Below are 18,902 nucleotides of genomic sequence, written 5' to 3' on the forward strand. Positions count from 1 at the left end.
AGCAACATTAACACAATAAATACTATGAGAACTTTAAAACTAGGCGTGTTCTTCGGAAAGTCTTCGTATTGTATCTATGTAAAAATAGAGATAAGATATAAATATGTCCTCCATTCTCAAATTCAACTTATGAAATCTCACTCGATATATTATTGAGTTGTAACAATCACTCGAGAAAATATATATATTAAAAGAATAAATCTAATCAATTATAACAAATGGTATTTAGGAAAATAAATTGTATTAAGCCAACTAATACTTCTACGACCAAGCCCCTTGCAGAAAAAGGAATTGGCAGAACGGCGAGCACCAAATCGTTGCCCCCAAATTCCATTGCTGACGAGTGACGAGGTCTGTTTCTCTTTGTTATGGCTCTTCTATTACTGCAGCAGTTTTCTAATTTGCGGTTTCTTAGTGGAGTTTTTTTTTCCGGTGAACTCTATGTGTTTGATGAAATGACTCTTACAAATTGTAGTGTTGAATTATGCTTATGCGTTTCATTTTTAAGCTCTCCAACAGTATTTATAAGTAAAGATTTGATTTTGCTTTTCTAATGTACCTGAAAAGTGACACCTTTTTTGGTCTGAGCATGAATGATCTTGTGGTGTTAGGATTTTGAGTTTATGGGTTTTAGATTGTTGAAAATATAGCTTAATGGGTTCTTGATAACTTATTGAGTTTATGGGTTTTAGATTGTTGAAAATATAGCTTAATGGGTTCTTGATAACTTATTAAGTGCCTGTTTGGCTAGGGATTATTAACTTTTGTCCGGGATTTTGTTCTGGATAACTGTTTGGATATAGAATTATTGCAATTTCGGAATTTGAAAAGCCCAAATAAGTTATTTTCACAATTCTCGCTTCGACTCACTCACAGAAATCCAAAGACAATTCCAAGCTATTGTGTGTGCCTAAGCTGTAGACAGGATTGTTGCTCTGCTTGGTTGTGCTCAGGTTATTGTGTTGGAGGAAAGCAAGAATCTTTTGATATCCAGTGGGGATGAGAATCTAATGGGAAGATTTGTTTCTCCTTGCAGGGAAGTGAAAAGGCTAACAAGATGCTGCCACAGCGGATGAAAAAGGTTATGACAGACAACCCAAAAAAGTTAGCCAATTTGATTGACCTAGTAAATCTCCCTTCAACACTTAGAGAGTTCATGGGTCAGTCGCAAACCTCCCGCTTGGGTTGTTTTAAGCGTGTCTGGTCTTACATCAAAGAAAACAATCTCCAGGTACCTATATAGCCTCTGTATTATTATGGTTTCTGGTCGCAGAACCATATATCCATATTTACTCCGTTTCAAAGATAACCCCTTCCATATCCGGGATATCTTTAGCTGTGTATTTTAAGCCCATTTTATTAAACCACATTAATGAGTAAACAAGGATAAAGTTGAAAGGGGTTTATCATGGTTGATGGTTCTTCCATCCCATTTTATATTGCAAGTATTTGAATTATTTGGAAGTTTAAGATGTTATTTGAATTATATGTTACATTATTAAAAAAAGGAAGAAAGTAATAAAGTTATTGTTGAGAAGTTGGTTCGATGTAGAAATCATCGAGATCAAAGTTTAAAGTTTTAGTGTAATGAATTTGAATTCTTGAAAGTTCTGAAAGTTAAACGGAATGATGCCTTTTTGGACGTCTTAAAATGGAATGGTTCCCATAAAAATTAGGAGTTAGAACAAGTAGCTTTTCGCATTAGTGATATTAATTAGTAAATGATATTCTAATTGTAAAGAATCTGCTTCTTTAACCTTTGCTATGGTTTTCTTGTAAACGATGTTCTGATTTTTTTTAAAAATATAGAGTGAGGACATGGATATACAGCACATAAAGTCTATCATAGAACCAGGAGGCTGCTTAAAGGTTATAGCTAAGCAAAACAACATAAGACTAATGGGTATAACTGTGGATGCAACTCCAATATGTATAGGTGAACTGTTGGATCACTGCTCTGCGTGGTTTATCTCTATTTCTCACATCCGTTAAATTATTCCTTTTATGAAGCAATATGTTTCCCAATGCACAGAGGAAATAATTGTTGATTTCTCCCTTCATATAGTTCACTCAGTCCTTTTCATGTCCTCGTATGATTTATACACATTTTAACTAGGCTGTGAGAAGCTGTTATAGATATTTCCTCTAGTTTTTATGTGCTTCAAATATTACACTCGATGTTTTTGACTGAACTGCAATGATTTTAGCTTTATCATGACTTCTCTGTGATGTATTGCTTTTAGGATCCGAACAACAAGAACTTGGTTAATTGCGATGAAAAGTTGAAGAGTGTGTTGTTGGGTAAGCCCCAGGTTGAGCTTACTGAACTACCAACGCTGATCAAGTTGCACTTCCCCAAGCAACCAAGATGATTGAGTTTATTGTAATGTTTAATCTTAGTGCTTAATCTTCGAACACTATATAGACTCCACAGATTTTACGAAGAGTTAGGCTGATTAAGTATCCTGGTAAAATGACTTGTCTTATGAGTTACTAGTCAAAGCTCTACAAGCAGAAGCAGCTCTAGAGTTTTGCATTTTGCCATATTTTACTTTCTAGAGTTTTGCGTTTTGCCATATTTTACTTTCGTATTCTCGAAGATGCTACCCTTTACTGTAGTGATGCTCTTTTTTTTAACTTCTCTACCTTCACGAGATAGGAGTTAAGGTCTGAATTCATACTTCACTCTATGTTGTCATATATAAGTAAATTCACTTTGCAAGGTAGGACTAAGGTACGCATTTTGGACTTGAAATTACACGAGTTTGTTGTTGTTGCAACTTCTCCTTCAACAAAATTTCCCTAGAGAAGAAGTGATGTACAAACAAGCATTCGACAAAAAATGCACAAAAATATAAGAGCTCAGATGTGCTAGTTTTAATCATCTAAATCAGACGATTGCAGAGACCCTAATCACTGCTTAATGCAAATTTCTTCACAGCTCAGAGTGCACCAGCCGGGAATCGAACCCGGGTCTGTACCGTGGCAGGGTACTATTCTACCACTAGACCACTGGTGCTTCATGTTGCTTGAGTTTACCATGAACTTAGATGGACAATAATTTTGTTGAAGCTTGAAACAGTAGCATTTAGAGTTGAAACAATCACCAAATATTAGATTTCATAGCTTTTAAGAAAGTATATCTATTTTTAGTACTTGCTCAATGTGAAATTTCCTTCTGCTGGAATGAAAGTTTGTACTTGATGTCTTGTGTGACAAGAATGTTACCATGCCTCAAAGACAAGTTATAAAAGTTATTGGTCGGAACAGTTATATCGTATCAAAACAAGTATTTATCGCTAAAGAACTCACATGTCTAGTAGATGTAAGGAATAGAAATACGTATATTGACACATTAAAAGAGATATGATTCAAAAATAAAGGTGTTCGACACTATATGGAGTTAATTTCATGGTAGACAATACTGAGATGATCAATCATCTTGGGAGAAAATGCACCAGATGCCCTAGTGAAGAGGTGCGCAAGTGAATATGAGAGAGGTAGACGTAGTTCGATAAAGTATTGGAGCGAGCTAATTAAATAGGCTATGATGCTTTGATAACTTATCGATGACATGACCCTAGATCAAAAGATATGATGTTCAAGGTTTACATTAGAGGGTTAGGTAACCGATCGTGTTTTCCTTTTTTAAGTTTTATTAGTAGTATCAGTTTCCTACTCTCCTATTCTTCGAATTTAGTAATATCAATTGTTTTTCTTTGCTTAAGTAATTAGAACTCCTATTTGTTGTTACATTTGATTTTTATTATTTGTTTGGCTGCAAAATTTAATTCAAAGATTTTTATTTTATTTTTGTTTTGTGTTCCAAATAAATTTTCTTTTTTCCTTTTCCACTTGTCTCTCTCTCTTCTAAAACCCTTTTCTGTTTCATTGTTCCACCGCCATCCCTAAATTTTACAATCTCACTGCAATTTTCATAGCAAAAACCCTAAATTCAGTTATGGTGTTGAGTAGAATCTCATCTCGATTCTCAAGGAATATGTTGACACAGTGCCGCAACTCGCTACTACTCTATTATCGACAGAATCAACAGCACCATGTTCCCATACTTTCATCTCAGTTTCATTCAATTCGCAATATAAGAGAAAAGGTTTAATCTTTGTGTTCCCCAATTCGCTTTTCATTTCTTCCCTTTTTTTTTTGTGGATTAGGGTTTTGCTGGGGTTTAAGCAGGAATTGTAATTTAGCTATGCAATAGGATTCTGTTTGGACCTTCAGTTTTATCTATTAAAGTCTCTAATTTTAAACGGGTTGTTGCCAAAATTTGATCTTGGGAAGATTTTGGATTTGCTGTGTGTGAGAGTCATTAGCAACATTTGGAACTCTCAGATATAGTTTAATAGGAGGAGTAGATAAGTTAAAACTTGTTGGACTTCAAAAAGTGTAGATAACCATTTTGTCTTAGCTTAATTTTCGTGTACAGCAGGTTTCTGTTTGTACCATAATTTGATGTTATTTTTAACTTCAGTTTTATCTAGTGAAGTCTGATTTTTAATGGTTTGCTCCCAAAATTTTAATCTTGGGAAAGTCTGATTCATTGGCAACATGGGGAAGTTTCACATATAGATTAGTAGAACTGTAGAAGTAGGAAAGGAGTTGAGATTTTTTTGGAATTCGAACAGTGTAGATATAGCCGTTTTGCCTAGTCTAATCTGCGGTATGCAATTGTATATTTTTGGCTCTCGAATGAACTGAAAATGCAGGGCAAGACTTATAAAATGATTTGTAATTTTGAAAAAACAAAAAAGATTCTTAATTGCTTTATTTTATTGTAAGTAGCCAAGTTTGCGAAAAACAATGATAACATGCTCGTCTTGTAAAATGATGCATGGGCAGTGGTTTGATATACATTCTCGAGCTTCATTGCTGATTCTGCTGACTATGTTTATGGGTTAGGTGTCTCTAGTACCTGAATCGGCCTTGCAACGGTTTGGAATCTCATCCTCTGCGTCCCCTCAACCTGATGAAAAAGAAACATCTCAGTCCCAAGGTGGAGGAGGAAGCGGAGCAGAGAAAGCTTCAGCTTCTGCTGATTCTAACGTTCAGGATGAGAAGAAAGAATCAGGTTACGATATGCTTTCCAGTTTAACATGACTAAAAATGCCATAAGCAGAAGATGTACTAAACAGCATGTTTTTTCTTGTTCAGATTCAGATTTGGATTTGGAGGACCTTTCCAGGGAGGACCTGGTGAAATGTCTGATTGAGAAGGAAGAACTCCTAAAGATGAAACATGAGGAATTTCAGAAAATGCAAGATAAGGTTCTTCGAACTTATGCAGAGATGGAGAATGTCATGGAGAGAACTAGACGAGAAGCAGAAAATACTAAGAAGTTTGCCATTCAGGTTAGTATTTGCAAGCGCAGGCTATGCTACATAAGCAAGATTAATTTTCGGTAGTCTTAAGTTGCCCTTCTATTTCTCTCATCTTTTGTACTAATAATGCTGCAGAATTTTGTGAAAGCCCTTCTGGATGTTTCTGATAATCTGGGGAGGGCTTCTTCCGTTGTAAAAGAGAGCTTTTCCAAAATTGATGTATCTAAAGACACAACTGGTGCCGGGCCACTTCTGAAGACACTTCTGGAAGGTGTTGAAATGACTGATAAACAGCTGGCGGAGGTACACTCTTACCCTGTAAATATATAGTACCACATCTCTCATGTTTTTTACTGTGAATTGTGGAAAACGAGTATCTAGTACTTCAACTTGTCTGTGCCCTCTTGGGCTAAAAAGAGGGGGGGGGGGGATTGAACGCAAGAAGTAAAATTAGGTTATCATGTTCTCTTTTTGTCTGGTTATGAAGTGAAAGAGCAGGGAGAGCAAAATTTCAGCTTTCTAGGCTGCAAGAATCACTTTCTATTTGTATGCACTTTTCAATCATACCTAGTAATTAGAAATTAATCATTAGTACTCTATGTAATATAACTAAACAAATGAATGTCTCGTGGTTGATCCTTTTGATTTGTTGGGGAACAAAAACAAAATTAATCAATTATAATTTATAGGCTTTCCAAATCCCTTCACAAAAATACAAGTCTTAACAAAAATAAAAAGAACTTCTGGAAAACATCAAACCTTGTTCAACAATTTAGTCACAATTCCAGCTAGTTCGTGTTTGCCTAAATAAAAAGGAAGTCTATCTGTTGTTGGTGGGAGGTGGTAGGTATCCCATCGAATTAGTCGAGGTGCGCGAAAACTGGCCCAGACACCACGGTCATAAAAAAAAAAAGACAATTAAAAAGCTAAATCAATCAAGTACAGGTTCTTTTAATCTCACACACCCTAACGCAAGTATTCATATCTAACATGAAGTGAATGAACTTTGACAGATATTTTACCCGATACAGAAGTAACAACTGGAGTTCCTTTGCAAAAAAATAAATTGTCTTAATCCCAACGCTTGAATAGCGCCCGATGCATTGCATTATGTTCTTGTATTATATCCACATTGAGTTGAGAGATATCTATATTCTTTTCTTTTATTACTTCCAATAATCACACTGTTGCACATATTTAAGGCGCTTAAGACATGGTGGAATCATCTCGGATGAAATTCACTTATTTTATCCTTCCTGTTGCCATTTGCACCTACTGTTGAGTATGTTTCGTTTACCTTCTACTTATCATGAGAACCATAGTAGTCTCGAGTGCTTTTCAATAATTCTAACTTTCATCGACTTCCTCACTCGTTTCTTCAGTTAACACAAAATCATCTGCAAATAGCATGCACTATGGAACCTCGTTTTGTATACTATTGGTTAACTTATATTATATTAGGGTCAAGTATGTCTAACTCAAGTTTGGTAACATGCCTAGAGGAGTTTGAAAAGTAAAAAGTAGGTCAAAATATGCTAAGACAATCAACTTTGAAGAACTCTTTATTTCAAAAAGAAAGGGGATCTGTTTTGGAGCATGAAGGAGAAGTCTCCCAGTTTTGTTGTGAGCACGAAGGAACCCACTTAAAAAGAACTCCCCTTTATGCTGGGGAAGCTGTTCGACAATGATTGTTGTTAGAATTATATTTAAATATTTAAAAACGTTGAATTACTATGAATCATAAGTTTTTTTATAAATATAAATACTTTGACAATTGTCGGAGATATCACATTCAAAGGATTATTTGACTCTCCATATAGTAAATATGTCATAAAGGATCTGACAACTGGTGTATATATAGGTTAGTATTAAAATTGCTAGATGGCGACAAAATTTGCCAGTTCTGTAAGCCGCGATAAGATATAAAGTTGGTCAGTGTAAATGACATGAAGTGTGTACTCTAAGCTACTCAAGTGTAGTGTGAATCCATATCCCCCAACCTAAGGTCTGACGGGGTCACGGTAATCATGCCACTATATTCATTAACCTAAGCTAGCTATTTCATAAATACACTCTTAGGCTGGTAAGTTTTGGCAAAGGGGGCCATTGCTTTAGATTTTCTTCAGGATAATGCCACAGCTGGCTTCTGAAATAAATATAAGACGCAAAAACAAGCTTGCGATATTCACGTGCAGTTGCATTAAATGAGTTGCAAGAAAAAGATCCTGGACACTGAAAAATCTCAGTAGTAGGTTTGCTAGTTTCTCCAGTTACAAGTTCACGTTGAAGGTCTAATAAATAGGAACATACCTCTGGGAAATGATAGTAGCCATTAGCTTTTGGCTATTGACCATCGTCCATCTGCCTAGAGTACTTTTTGTCTTATTTCAAACTTCAATGTTATTTTCATACGACTTGTTGAGGTCCAGGGGGTATAGTAAATGTTCTTTTGCACTATGTTATGGATCTTTAATCCTTTTCGCATGTAGGTTCTCCTTTAGATCTAAGATGCTTCTTTTGGCTTTTCAGGTATTCAAAAAATTTGGTGTTGAAAAAATTGATCCTACAAATGAAGAATTTGACCCAAATAAGCATAATGCAGTATTTCAAGTACCTGATCCTGAAAAGGCTCCTGGAATGATTGCTGTTTGTCTTAAGGTATTGTTTAGTATTTTCTTTTCAATTACAAAATTTGCTTGTTCTTTTGCATAGTCCTGAAGCAACATCGTATAAGCGTATGCGGTCTTTACACAACTCAAATATAATGGAAATGCCTCGCATTAGAATTCAAATGAATAGCAGACAATTTAATTGCACTTCTGTTTGCAGCCAGGATATTCCTTGCATGGCCGAATTATCCGACCTGCTGAAGTTGGTGTGACAGTAGCCGTGGAGAGTACAGGGAATTGATCAAACTACCAACGTCCAAATTGGTGGCTCACTACTCACTAGTGTTTTAGAGCGCTTGCAGTTCTAAAAATCAGAACATTTTTATCTTAGGCGATTTGAGCTCTACATTCTATTTCAGGGAAGGTGTTCATTGTGCAGATGTTAAACCTACAGCTTCAATGTTCTTTTTTGCCCTTGTTATATGCGAGGTCAATAAAATTCTCCAGAGAGTGAGTTTCTGATCATAATGACCATCTAAAGTTGGATTTTCAGTTGTATTTTTTAGTTTGGGTTATTTAGAGTTGTGTTAAAATTGAAACAATCAGAACCCTCTGATTCATAAGGCTATTATTATTGTGGGTGGACAACTTCCCCTCTCCACTTCCTTACCAATACACAAGTGTTGTTACATGTTTTGTACTTTTTAAGTGAGGATTTAACTTATTCTGCTTGAGAGACCGATCACTTCGGTCATTGCTAAACCGTATCTCTGAGTGAAGTCAGTCAGTATTATTTTTTCATCTACAGAGAAAATAAAGAAACATACTTCCAGTGTCTGATTAAGTATTTTATAGCCAACTTCATGTACTTTTGTGGCTGTGTGAATGATAATGGTGCTGTTATCTTTCTTTTTTTCGTCTGTGTAGATGGGAGAATAATCGCTAGCTGATTGTTATCTTCACAGAAATATGTTCTAATACGATATTCAGACTTCGAAGCAAGATCTTCACTCAACTTGACCACTAAGAACCCCATCGCGCAAGGAACACGAACATCGGTAAACTAACCATGGAATTAGCTATAAAGAAAAGGGTCACTTGTGCAATACATTATGGTAGTCTGCATATTCATATATACAACCAAGTGTGTGAAATAGTGCCAAATTTACAGACTAGCAAGTGGTATTTGTCACTTCTTACTCAATTCAAATGCAAGTCTTTCAAGAATTGATGATAGTTTGTTTGGGTAAATATATCTGGGTGCGTAATGAGCTCTAACCATGACTTCTTGGATCAGAAATTTGATGGACCTTACGCGATTCAGCACTTGTATATTGTCCCACAGCGCGAGAATAAGGTATTGATTCTTTTCCTTCTGCGAGGGCGTCTACATTCTCAAGCAAATACTGTTTTGGAAGGCGGCCAACAACATTACCTTCCTCATTTCCATCTTTATCCAGGAATGCAAAATGGGGGATGCCCTCGACTCCAAACTCATCGAGCTCTTGTTCCCACTTCGTGTTATCCACATTCAACATAACAAAATTCACGCGGTCCCTGCATTAACAATATGAACCTTAACAACAACATACCTAGTGTGAGATATACACACTGTTCTGGATAGACAAGAGCATGAACCTTCTTAACTTAAATTGTTCATGGACTTATCCTATGCATATTGCTAACTCTAACACATGCTTCAAAGAACAAGCAGAAACTCAAACATGCACATACTAGTGAAAAATGGAAAATTTTTGGCTGAAAAGGAAACCTAAAAGACAACTCTTTATATTGATTGGAACAAGTGTTGGTTATCAGGAATCAATAACAAAAAAGAGATTTACTTGTACTGCTGTTCAACTTTATAGACATCTGGAGCTAATTCTCGACAAACTTCACACCAATCGGCATAGAATTCCACAACAGTGGGCTTTCCATTGGAAAGAGCCTGCAAGGCAAGAGATAAAAAAGAAAACATAAGAAAGAAACTACAGTTGAAACGACTCAATAGTGGAAGTACATATCTGTGATTTAGAGGGGAGTAAAAAAACTACAGGTGAGCTTAGATTTGCTTAGGGTAGGGTGTGTTATCATATTTTGAAAAGAAAATAAACAAAGCCTCGTGTTGTGTCAACTAAAAGTAGATTGAAGCAAAGGAGATAACAAATGAACGCAAAAAAACAAATAATCATAAGAAATGATGGTCAAGCTTGTACACTAACCTCTTCATATGGCAGTGCTGCAGCCGTGATATCCTTCAAAGAAACACCTAAATCTAGTCTCTGTGAAGAGAAAAGTCCTAGTGCTGCAGTGACTGACACTAGTGCTACTCGCCGATTGAAGTCTCTGGTTGGATATTCAGGGCCAGTAGAGGGAGGAGAGACTTCAGCTTTACTACTCTCAGCGCCAGCACCTGGTTCTATTGAGGACTTCTCCTGTACGATACACATTTAGCTGAACCATCAGATTCTAATCAAAATATTACACCAGATATGAATAATATCCAAGGTGACATTACCAGAATGGGTCAGTGTGCATTGAGAAAGCGGCAATGCTATCAAAATTATGTATCTATATCAACTTGAAAGTTAGATTGCACCACTAGCTATACTTTTTTTTGTAAATGCATCACCTCACCAGCAAAATCACAAACATTGATAAGTTGATTTGAACGGATTTAACTTCTTTGTTATTCTTTTTCTGTGCAACAAATTATACAGGGAAATATAACACCAGAGCTTTTCACATATAGGCAAGGTTGGTAATTATTAACACTATATATTTCCTTTTCATTAAGTTTAACAACTTTCCATTTTATTTTATTTGGGGAGAGTGACTTACCAAAGGACATAACCCTAGATAGGAGGACATAACCCTAGATAGGAGGGGATTTGGAGGTCGAGGATTAGGGTAAATGGTTAGTTGGTAGTTGAGCGATTGTCCAGTTACTCTGATCGATATTATTATTATTACTCTTTTACTATTTTATTCTTTGATTTTATTATTACATGTTGTTTTTCTTTGTTACGGTTATGTTTTACTTAAGTCGAGGGTCTATCCAAAACAACTTTAATACCTTCATTAGGTAGAGACAAGGTGGCTTACACCGCCCTTCCCATATGCAACCTGTGAAACTACACTGGGTATGTTGTTGTCTGATTGTAAGTAACTTCCAATATTTTCATAATAACGAAGTCCACGACAAACTTACACACATCTCAACTAATTCTATAGGATACTTGATACCTCTCACAAACCGTGATGTTTGAGCCAACTTGGGTGTACCTCGACTTATTCCTGTGGGGTATCTACTAGCTCTCACTAGCACTATTCGGTATCTTTGTCCACCAAGGCTTAAAACTGATGGGAAAAGATCACCTAACAAGATTTGAGCCTAAGACCTCGTTCTCATCCCTCAATTGACCATTAGACCACATCACTCTCTATCTTCTTTATAACTGAGTCAATTAACAAGAGTGTTATTAATAACATGGGAATTTGACCCAAAAGGTCCTTTAAGTAAAGGGGCTGCTCAATTTCCTCCATCTTCAATCACACACAAACAAAAATACCCTATTCAAAAGTTCACAAAACTGCACATTTTTTACTCCACTGCTAACCCACCCAAATAAACCTTAATGGGTATCAATGGAAACAACAAAAAAAAGTGAAAAGACTAAACCTTTACTGCAGATTCATACGGGTCAGAGCTTGGTTGACAGCAATCCCCTGTTTTGGGCTCTGTTTGACAATATATTCTTTGATACTTTTGAAGATTGTTCAGCTGATAATTGAAAGGTTTCACAGAGTGCAAAGTTTGATTAGGTCGAAAATGGAAGGGCTTTGGTCTGTGTAATCCAATAGAGCTAGAAGCCACTTTAGCCATGGCGAAAAAAGCTTCTCTTTACCTTAACTGATTTGAGAAAATGGCGAAAATCTTGGAGCTAGTGGACATAGATGCTTGTTTGTTTTTGTAGATTTTTCAGTACTGGTTTTGACCATTTAAAAACGGCGTCGTATTCGTTTACTATATTAATATTAGATTTTTGGTGAAATAGATTTAGATTTTAAAACCTAACGAGTTTAGAAATACCGATTTTGAAGGTTAGTAATGAATTCAAAATTCAAATGGGTTTAAAATTTCATTCAAAATAGCGGGTCATTTCATTTCTACGATTAAAAATTTGACTTTATTAAACAAACAAGACACGTTCTTTTATCATAATTATCGAGACTAATTAGAAGAAACAACTTATACTAAAAATATTTCGGACTGAAATAAAATTATTAGAATTTTATTTTGTTAGGTTAAATTGATGAAAAATATAATTATAGTGTTGTTTTAACTCTCGCATAATTATATTAAAAAGAAAAAAGAATATTATTAACAATATTCAATATTTTATGTCTTTCTTGAAATTATATTCATCCTCAACTATCATATTTTATTATCGTTATCAAATTTCTCATCAAAATAACAAAAATCAGATCTCTTATATCTAAAATTTAAGAATTTATTTTTATGTGAAAATAGAAAATTTTCATAAAACTAATATAAAACTAAAAATAAGTTTGTAAAGTACAATAAAATCAACTCTCCAATTTTATCAATTTCATAATGATTTTTTCTTTTTTGGGCTAAGAAATAATGTGAATTAAGTAAGTAATTATTATTTCTAATGTTATAAATTGTTACCTTATCCTATGTTGAAAATTGCTAAGGGGAGTAGTAGTGTTATCTTCATCACTTGTGCATTTCTTCTTACAACTGAACAAAATAAAAATGGCGACTCCAATTTCCATTCAATTGAATCCTTCAATTCTCTCATTTCCATCAAATTCTACAAAAGCTCAATTTTTTCAACTCAATGATAAATTCTTGCCTAAACCCAATTTATCTTCCCGCCAATTCTCCTCCTCCTTGGTGGCTTCAGCTCGATTGGTGGCGGCAGCGGCGGCAGCAGCAGCAGCTTCTGGTGTTGTTGAAACTGTTGAAGATAAACTTCCAGCTGATCTTCATGTTACTGAAACACAGGAACCCAATTCAAGAGTAAGTTATTTGGTTCTTTCTTAGGGTTAAATTGCACTAGGCAAGCCCTGTGCGATGAGCTCGAAATAATTCTTTCATAAAGATTTGATTTTTACGGCGACAACTCAGCATGGTTGGAGCTAGAGTATGATTATGTGTTCGGACTAAGTCAGTAGCTTTGGTTCGAATTCTATATCTGTCGTAAGAAATTTATTGAATATGTATAAATTATTGATTTTGAAATTCAGTTACTTAAAAAAGAACTATATTCGAACTCATAAGCTTCAAATTTTGAATTCGCCTGACAAGGTTACACTATTTGGTTACAGTATTTGGTTTTCTTTCTAGATCTTTTTTTTTTTGCTTTCTATTTCAACCCCATGGATTTGATTCTTCGCAAAGTTTTTTTTTTTTTATACTCAAAAGATTGAAGGCTCTCATTCATTTGCTTCAATTCCTCGAACAAAGAGTGTCATTATCATGTCTTTTTTTCCTTTTTACAGATCAGATTGACTGTAGAAGTTCCAACTGTTGTATGTGAGGATTGCTACAAACAAGTCATAAAAGAGTTCATGAGACGTTCAAAGGTGATAAACGAGAACCTTTACTAATTTATTTTGTTGCCAACGACTTGGGTAGCTACGTTCTATTTTAAGCTAATTTATTGCCTTGAGGAGAAGACTATGACCTTATGATTGTTCATAAATGTTATTACATTTATGTTGAATTTTTTTTTCTTATACTGAATATCATTCTGATTTTCTATGATCTATATCATTTTATTGAGTATGACTTAAATTTCCATGTTAAATACTGGCAAAGTGTCTTCCTTTTTCGCTAAATTTCTTCTTGACCATCTATTCCATATCTAAATTCTAATTCCACAGCAGTTATTGAGAGGAATTGAAGTATTTGGTCATACTATCTGTTTTACATGTCCAGGTTCCTGGATTTCGTCCAGGGAAGAATGTTCCAGAAGATATCCTTGTTGGCTTTGTCGGGAAGCAAAATATTCAAAATGCTGTAGTTGAAGCTATTCTGAAAAGAACACTTCCACATGCCATGTCTTCGGTGCGTCATACTACTTCTACCATTGATTAATCTTGTAATTGTTTAAGCTCTTCGAACTGTTGTTTCAAATTTGAGGTTTGGATTTGTTACTAGTCAGTAGTCACATCCTGTCAAACGCTTGTGTACCTGTAGCTTTTAGGACCTCTCTATCTCACTAATGTTGGAAAAATAAATACAATGCAGGGCCAAAGTAGTGTCTGTTAATACAGTTTTGACAGTTCTAGGATGTAGTTTATATATATCTTTGCAAATATTTGATTTGCTTATGAGTAATAATAGGGAATGTACATTGTTCTAACTAGCTTTCCACTTTCTTGGTTTGCTAAGTTTGATGCATGGATGCTGTTAAACTGTAGGTTACCCGGAACGCATATGAAGACTCCATCCGCATTGTGACCAAATTTGAAGACATGGAAAAGACTTATCTGTCTCTGAATTGCTTGAGGTTTGTTAAACACTCAAAAATGAAGTTAGTTGGTAACTTTATTTTCAACAGCTGCTAAACTTGAATGTTTCATGATCTAGATTTCTTGTTCCTATGAAATGAGCTTTAAAATTGAAAGGGGGGGGGGAGATTTTGATCTAGTTAAATACTCTCTCCGTCCGAATTTATGTGACACATTTTTGTTTTCTAGTCTGTCACAAAGAAAATGTCTCCTAACTGTAATCAGAAATAATTTAACTTTAAAATTCTTTTTACCTTTAATGAAATGATTTATAGCCACACAAATAGTGAAAGAGTGTTTTAGATCACAAATTTCGAAAATCTTCCTTTCTTTTTAAACTTTGTGTCAATTTAAACGATGCTACATAAATTGGGACAGGGGCATACTAGTACAGGTGTATGGCCTTTGGGAAGACATGTCACATTCAGATACTGGTCAACATGACATATCATATCTGCTGTGGTCTATGGTCATGAAAAGTAGGCAATTCTTGATCTGTTAGTAATGATGATTATAGGTATGATGTGGTTGTTGATGTGGCTCCTGAAATCAAGTGGAAACCTGACGATGCATACAAGAATATTAAGGTGGTTGTTGAGCTTGACAGCGATATGGATGCTCAAAGAGCTTCAGAAAAAGAGTTGATACGGCGTCACAAGTCTCTGGGTGCATTAAAAATTGTTACTGATAGGGGTTTACAGGTAACTTTTAGTTCTTCAGAGGCTCAGACTGGTCGGGTAGCTTCTTGAAAGCATCTAAAGAGTCTGCGATTGAGTTTACGTAACTTTTTTCTCCTAAGTTGCTCAGGCTTTTCATTTTTTATGCTGCACTCGTGTCAGATTCTCTAAAAGTACACTACTTTGGAGAATCCGACACGCACTGGTTGACATTTTTGAAGAGTCCGAGCAATATAACTTGTCTCTGCCTCCTTGCTAATAAGTGTCTAGATTATACACTGAACATGTTGAATATGATTTATGAGAAAAAACCATCATGTCTAATTTGCTAAAGAGTTAACAACATCAGATGCAATTTTTACAACTCTTTACTGTCTCCTTCCTACCTTATACATTTACCGAGTATTGATCATGTCGGTACTGTTGCTTTGTCCAATTTATGTGCATTTGACATAAACTTTGGAGATTTAAGTCCCTCGGACAAACATAAGTAATTGAGATGGATTTTCTTTTGTGCATAGTAGCTTATCATAAGTATCCAAAAAAATTCCAGGTTGGCGATGTCGCAGTGATTGATATATCAGCAACTACGATTGAGCAAGATGGATCAGACGCTAAAACCATACCAGCTGCAGAGAGTAAAGGTCTGTTATTTCTCTGATATATTATTTGTAATGAAATTACTGTCTCCCAAGTAGGTTTTTAGTTGCTTCTGTAAACTATATGACTGAAGTTTTGCAAGTTCCAATTGCTCGAATGTTTGATAACATAAGTTGCTTCTCTTAAGTGTTTGAGCTGATTGTATCTGTATCTATGGTTCAGGTTTCAATTTTGATACAGAAGAGGGAGATAATGTCCTTCCTGGATTTCGTGACTCAATTATTGGTATTAAACGAGGTGAAACGAAGTCATTCCCTTTGGTATTTCCAGACTCATGGAAACAAGAAGATCTTCGTGGTGTTCATGCTCAATTCACTGTGAGTTCCTACACTGCCTGATAAAGAATCAAGAAGTCAACCTGTCTGGCTGCCCAATGTTTAGGGTTGGCTTTACGAAATCCCCTCTGACAATGTTACTCCATGAAAACTCATTTCATGCCAATGTTATGCAAATAGTAGATGCTCTCCATATATTCCGAAATGTATAAATCTCTGAAATGCTAAACAACTCCTAGTGGCAGCTACTAATACTTACCCCAGAAAATAAAAGTTGCTTTATTTACTATCTCTGCAAAGAAGTAGGTGACTGCCAAAATGAACTTGTGTTCCTCAAACAATTTGGTTGGGGTTTCTATAGAGAAGAACTGCATAATCTTACTGGTCAGTTGAAATGGATAAGTAATCGAATTTTGAATTTAAATCTTGGTTGTGGGACATTTTTCCCTTGTCTAAATAAGGACTTCAATTGGTGTTTCTAAGAAACGAAATTTTAACTTCCTCGACCACTTTAAGGCTGATTGGTCATACGGTTTTCTGAGATCATTTCAAGTTTTTTGCCAATTAGGTGTATTGAGCTTCTCAGTTCAAGTCCTTCCTTCTGTTTTTCTTATCAGGTTGCATGTAAGGAACTGTTTTACAGAGATTTGCCCGAGTTGAATGACTCAATGGCTGAAAGGCTTCTCCCAGGATGCAGCTCCATTGAGGAGGTGAGGACTTCTATTTTTCTCATACGTGCAGAGGAGTTGCAGGGAAGCAATTTATTTTCCCAAATCACGTAGTTGTTGGGGAAATTTCCTGATGCATAATTTGCAGGTCAAGCAAGCGTTGCTACAAAGATGTCTTGAAGTCGAACAGGCAGCTAAAGACCAAGCAACTGATAATGCCATCCTTGACCAGCTATACAAGGTTCCTTTACATTTCTTTTTTATATTCAGCAGTCGCATTTAGCAAATACAAACGTGGAAGCCATACCGACCATGTGTTGCTTGATTGACAAATTTCTTCTCATCAGCTCATTCTTGTGAATCACAAGCTGATTTTCCCCTAAATTTGTGATCATGGGCCTATGACCATATGAACGCGCTATCCACTTCCTATGTAACAAAATTCGTCGAGCAACTGTTCTACCCCAATTAGTGAGAATCACTTAGGTTTATTGGTACCAGTTGTTCTACTCACTACTATTAGAATGTTATTGTTTGACATATTATAATGCTGTGATGCCAGACTCACACTCACGCATATACCATAAGTTTGGTGACTATTTCTGTATATGTATTGCTATTGTTTCTTGAACTTTTTATAATGAGTTAATGGTATCTTCTCTTACTTCCTAGATGGTTGAAGTTGATATTCCTCAATCTCTCTTCCAAGAGCAAGGAAGACAACTCTATGGAGCTCAACTTTTACAATTGCAGGTCAGACCAGTATTCACCACTCAGTTGTCTCTCCATTTATGGACTTCTATGCATGCTCTAATTTAATCATTGTCTTTGTTTAGGCAAATATGAAACTGAACGAACAGCAGCTGGCATCGTTATCAAGCCCAAGGGCTGTGAATGAGTTCCTTGAGACACAAAAAGAAAATATAATAAGTATCATAAAACAAAATTTAGCTGTTGGTGACATATTTACACGTGAAAATTTGCAGGTACGGTTCTATATCTTTATGTGATCCACCTATCAGCCCCTTACAGTAGTTGTTTAAGTGGTTGATTACGTGCAAACTAGTCAAAACAATGAAAGAAATAGGAAGGAAATTCATTTTACTTTTACCAAGTACCGTGAGCATTGAAAAGTAAAGTAGCTCATTAGTAATGATATCTTCATTTTACCACGGGTAGCCATGAGAAAGGTTGAAATACTTTGGCATGCTGATAATGCAGCTTATCTTTTCTGATCATTATTCATTTACTGGACTATGCAGTTTTCAACAGAGGAGCTAGTGAAGGAGGTTCAGAACTCAATTCAAGAATTCCAACAGCATCAACAGGAGTACGATGAGGACCGAGTTAAGCTGCAGGTTGGTATTTAATTGAATCATTCTGACAATAACCTGTTAAATGTAATTGACCGGAGAACCTCAAGCGACTTAATCATAATAGAAGTGCAGAAACTATCTTTACCAAAAATTGTGCCAGTTACGCAAGTCTCGTGTTTGTTCTCCATATTAAGAAAAGTGCATATAATCTGATGGTCCCTCAATGTTGGCCAGGTACAAGAGGTACTTGAAGGGGCTAAAGTACTTGAATGGCTAAGGGAAAATGCAGAGATTCAGTACATAACTAGGTGAAAAGACAAAAATGTTCAATGTTCACTGATAAGCTTCAACTTATGTTGATGCTTCTGAGAACTCCGTCAACATTGGTGTTCCGGGAACTGATGTGATAAATGCTTCAAGCAAATTTCAGCAGTATCAATTTTCCAGAACTTATATTGCTGCACGATTGTTGGCTCGAGCTCTGCAAAATCTTGAGCATCTTTTTGATCTCCAAATTCAATTTCCAGGATGATGAATCGTCGCCTTTTTAAAGTTGGTGAGCTGAAACTACACTTATTTTGAGAGGCACTCAATAGCTGTTTATTTGTATACACTTTAACCAATTCATTTTCAAATTCAAATCTTCTGTTACCTAGTCTGAGTGTTTTTATGCTTGTCTAGATTATGAGATAAAGCAATTTATTCCTTCTTTTTGGTTAATAAAATCACTTTAACTTCCTTCTCAAGTCATCACTGTATTTGTCAGTGTTTGAAGCACCTTATATTATTTAAGGTTGATCTTGGCAAGTAAGCAT

General features: G+C 35.6%; 4 protein-coding genes and 2 non-coding genes across 7 annotated transcripts; 3 read left to right on the forward strand and 3 right to left on the reverse strand.

Annotated features, from left to right (window-relative positions):
- Window positions 1–54: 54 nt before the first annotated feature.
- LOC107026568 (upstream activation factor subunit spp27) lies at window positions 55–2,640 on the forward strand. 2 transcript variants are annotated; one of them, XM_027918656.1, is made up of 4 exons: window positions 55–351; window positions 1,037–1,231; window positions 1,810–1,936; window positions 2,244–2,383. In XM_027918656.1, the coding sequence occupies exons 2-4, from the start codon at window positions 1,058–1,060 to the stop codon at window positions 2,267–2,269; spliced, it is 327 nt and encodes a 108-aa protein (XP_027774457.1). In that variant the 5' UTR covers window positions 55–351; window positions 1,037–1,057; the 3' UTR covers window positions 2,270–2,383. The 2 variants fall into 2 exon arrangements, with proteins under 2 accessions (XP_027774457.1, XP_015083068.1); XM_015227582.2 differs by lacking the exon at window positions 1,810–1,936 and having other exon boundaries at window positions 175–351; window positions 2,244–2,640.
- Window positions 2,641–2,858: 218 nt separating this feature from the next.
- LOC114078141 lies at window positions 2,859–2,944 on the reverse strand. Its single transcript, XR_003579685.1, has one exon. It is a non-coding gene; the product is annotated as a small nucleolar RNA snoR114 (small nucleolar RNA).
- Window positions 2,945–2,948: 4 nt separating this feature from the next.
- On the reverse strand, window positions 2,949–3,019 carry TRNAG-GCC. Its single transcript has one exon. It is a non-coding gene; the product is annotated as a tRNA-Gly (tRNA).
- An 805-nt stretch (window positions 3,020–3,824) lies between these two features.
- On the forward strand, window positions 3,825–8,789 carry LOC107024105 (grpE protein homolog 2, mitochondrial-like). The gene is made up of 6 exons (XM_015225001.2): window positions 3,825–4,111; window positions 4,918–5,086; window positions 5,170–5,366; window positions 5,472–5,639; window positions 7,866–7,994; window positions 8,166–8,789. Exons 1-6 carry the CDS (start codon window positions 3,962–3,964, stop codon window positions 8,244–8,246), a joined length of 894 nt encoding a protein of 297 aa, XP_015080487.1. The 5' UTR covers window positions 3,825–3,961; the 3' UTR covers window positions 8,247–8,789.
- A 211-nt stretch (window positions 8,790–9,000) lies between these two features.
- On the reverse strand, window positions 9,001–11,927 carry LOC107026582 (thioredoxin-like protein HCF164, chloroplastic). Its single transcript, XM_015227602.2, has 4 exons — window positions 11,628–11,927; window positions 10,168–10,380; window positions 9,790–9,893; window positions 9,001–9,502 (listed from the first exon to the last, which is right to left on the reverse strand). Exons 1-4 carry the CDS (start codon window positions 11,829–11,831, stop codon window positions 9,220–9,222), a joined length of 804 nt encoding a protein of 267 aa, XP_015083088.1. The 5' UTR covers window positions 11,832–11,927; the 3' UTR covers window positions 9,001–9,219.
- A 658-nt stretch (window positions 11,928–12,585) lies between these two features.
- LOC107026177 (trigger factor-like protein TIG, Chloroplastic) lies at window positions 12,586–18,825 on the forward strand. The gene is made up of 13 exons (XM_015227052.2): window positions 12,586–12,995; window positions 13,478–13,561; window positions 13,917–14,045; window positions 14,402–14,490; window positions 15,009–15,192; window positions 15,722–15,812; window positions 15,991–16,145; window positions 16,721–16,813; window positions 16,920–17,012; window positions 17,444–17,524; window positions 17,608–17,757; window positions 18,034–18,129; window positions 18,322–18,825. Exons 1-13 carry the CDS (start codon window positions 12,729–12,731, stop codon window positions 18,397–18,399), a joined length of 1,590 nt encoding a protein of 529 aa, XP_015082538.1. The 5' UTR covers window positions 12,586–12,728; the 3' UTR covers window positions 18,400–18,825.
- Window positions 18,826–18,902: the final 77 nt, after the last annotated feature.

Source organism: Solanum pennellii, chromosome 7 (genome assembly GCF_001406875.1).
Source record: "Solanum pennellii chromosome 7, SPENNV200".
Classification (NCBI taxonomy): domain Eukaryota; kingdom Viridiplantae; phylum Streptophyta; class Magnoliopsida; order Solanales; family Solanaceae; genus Solanum; species Solanum pennellii.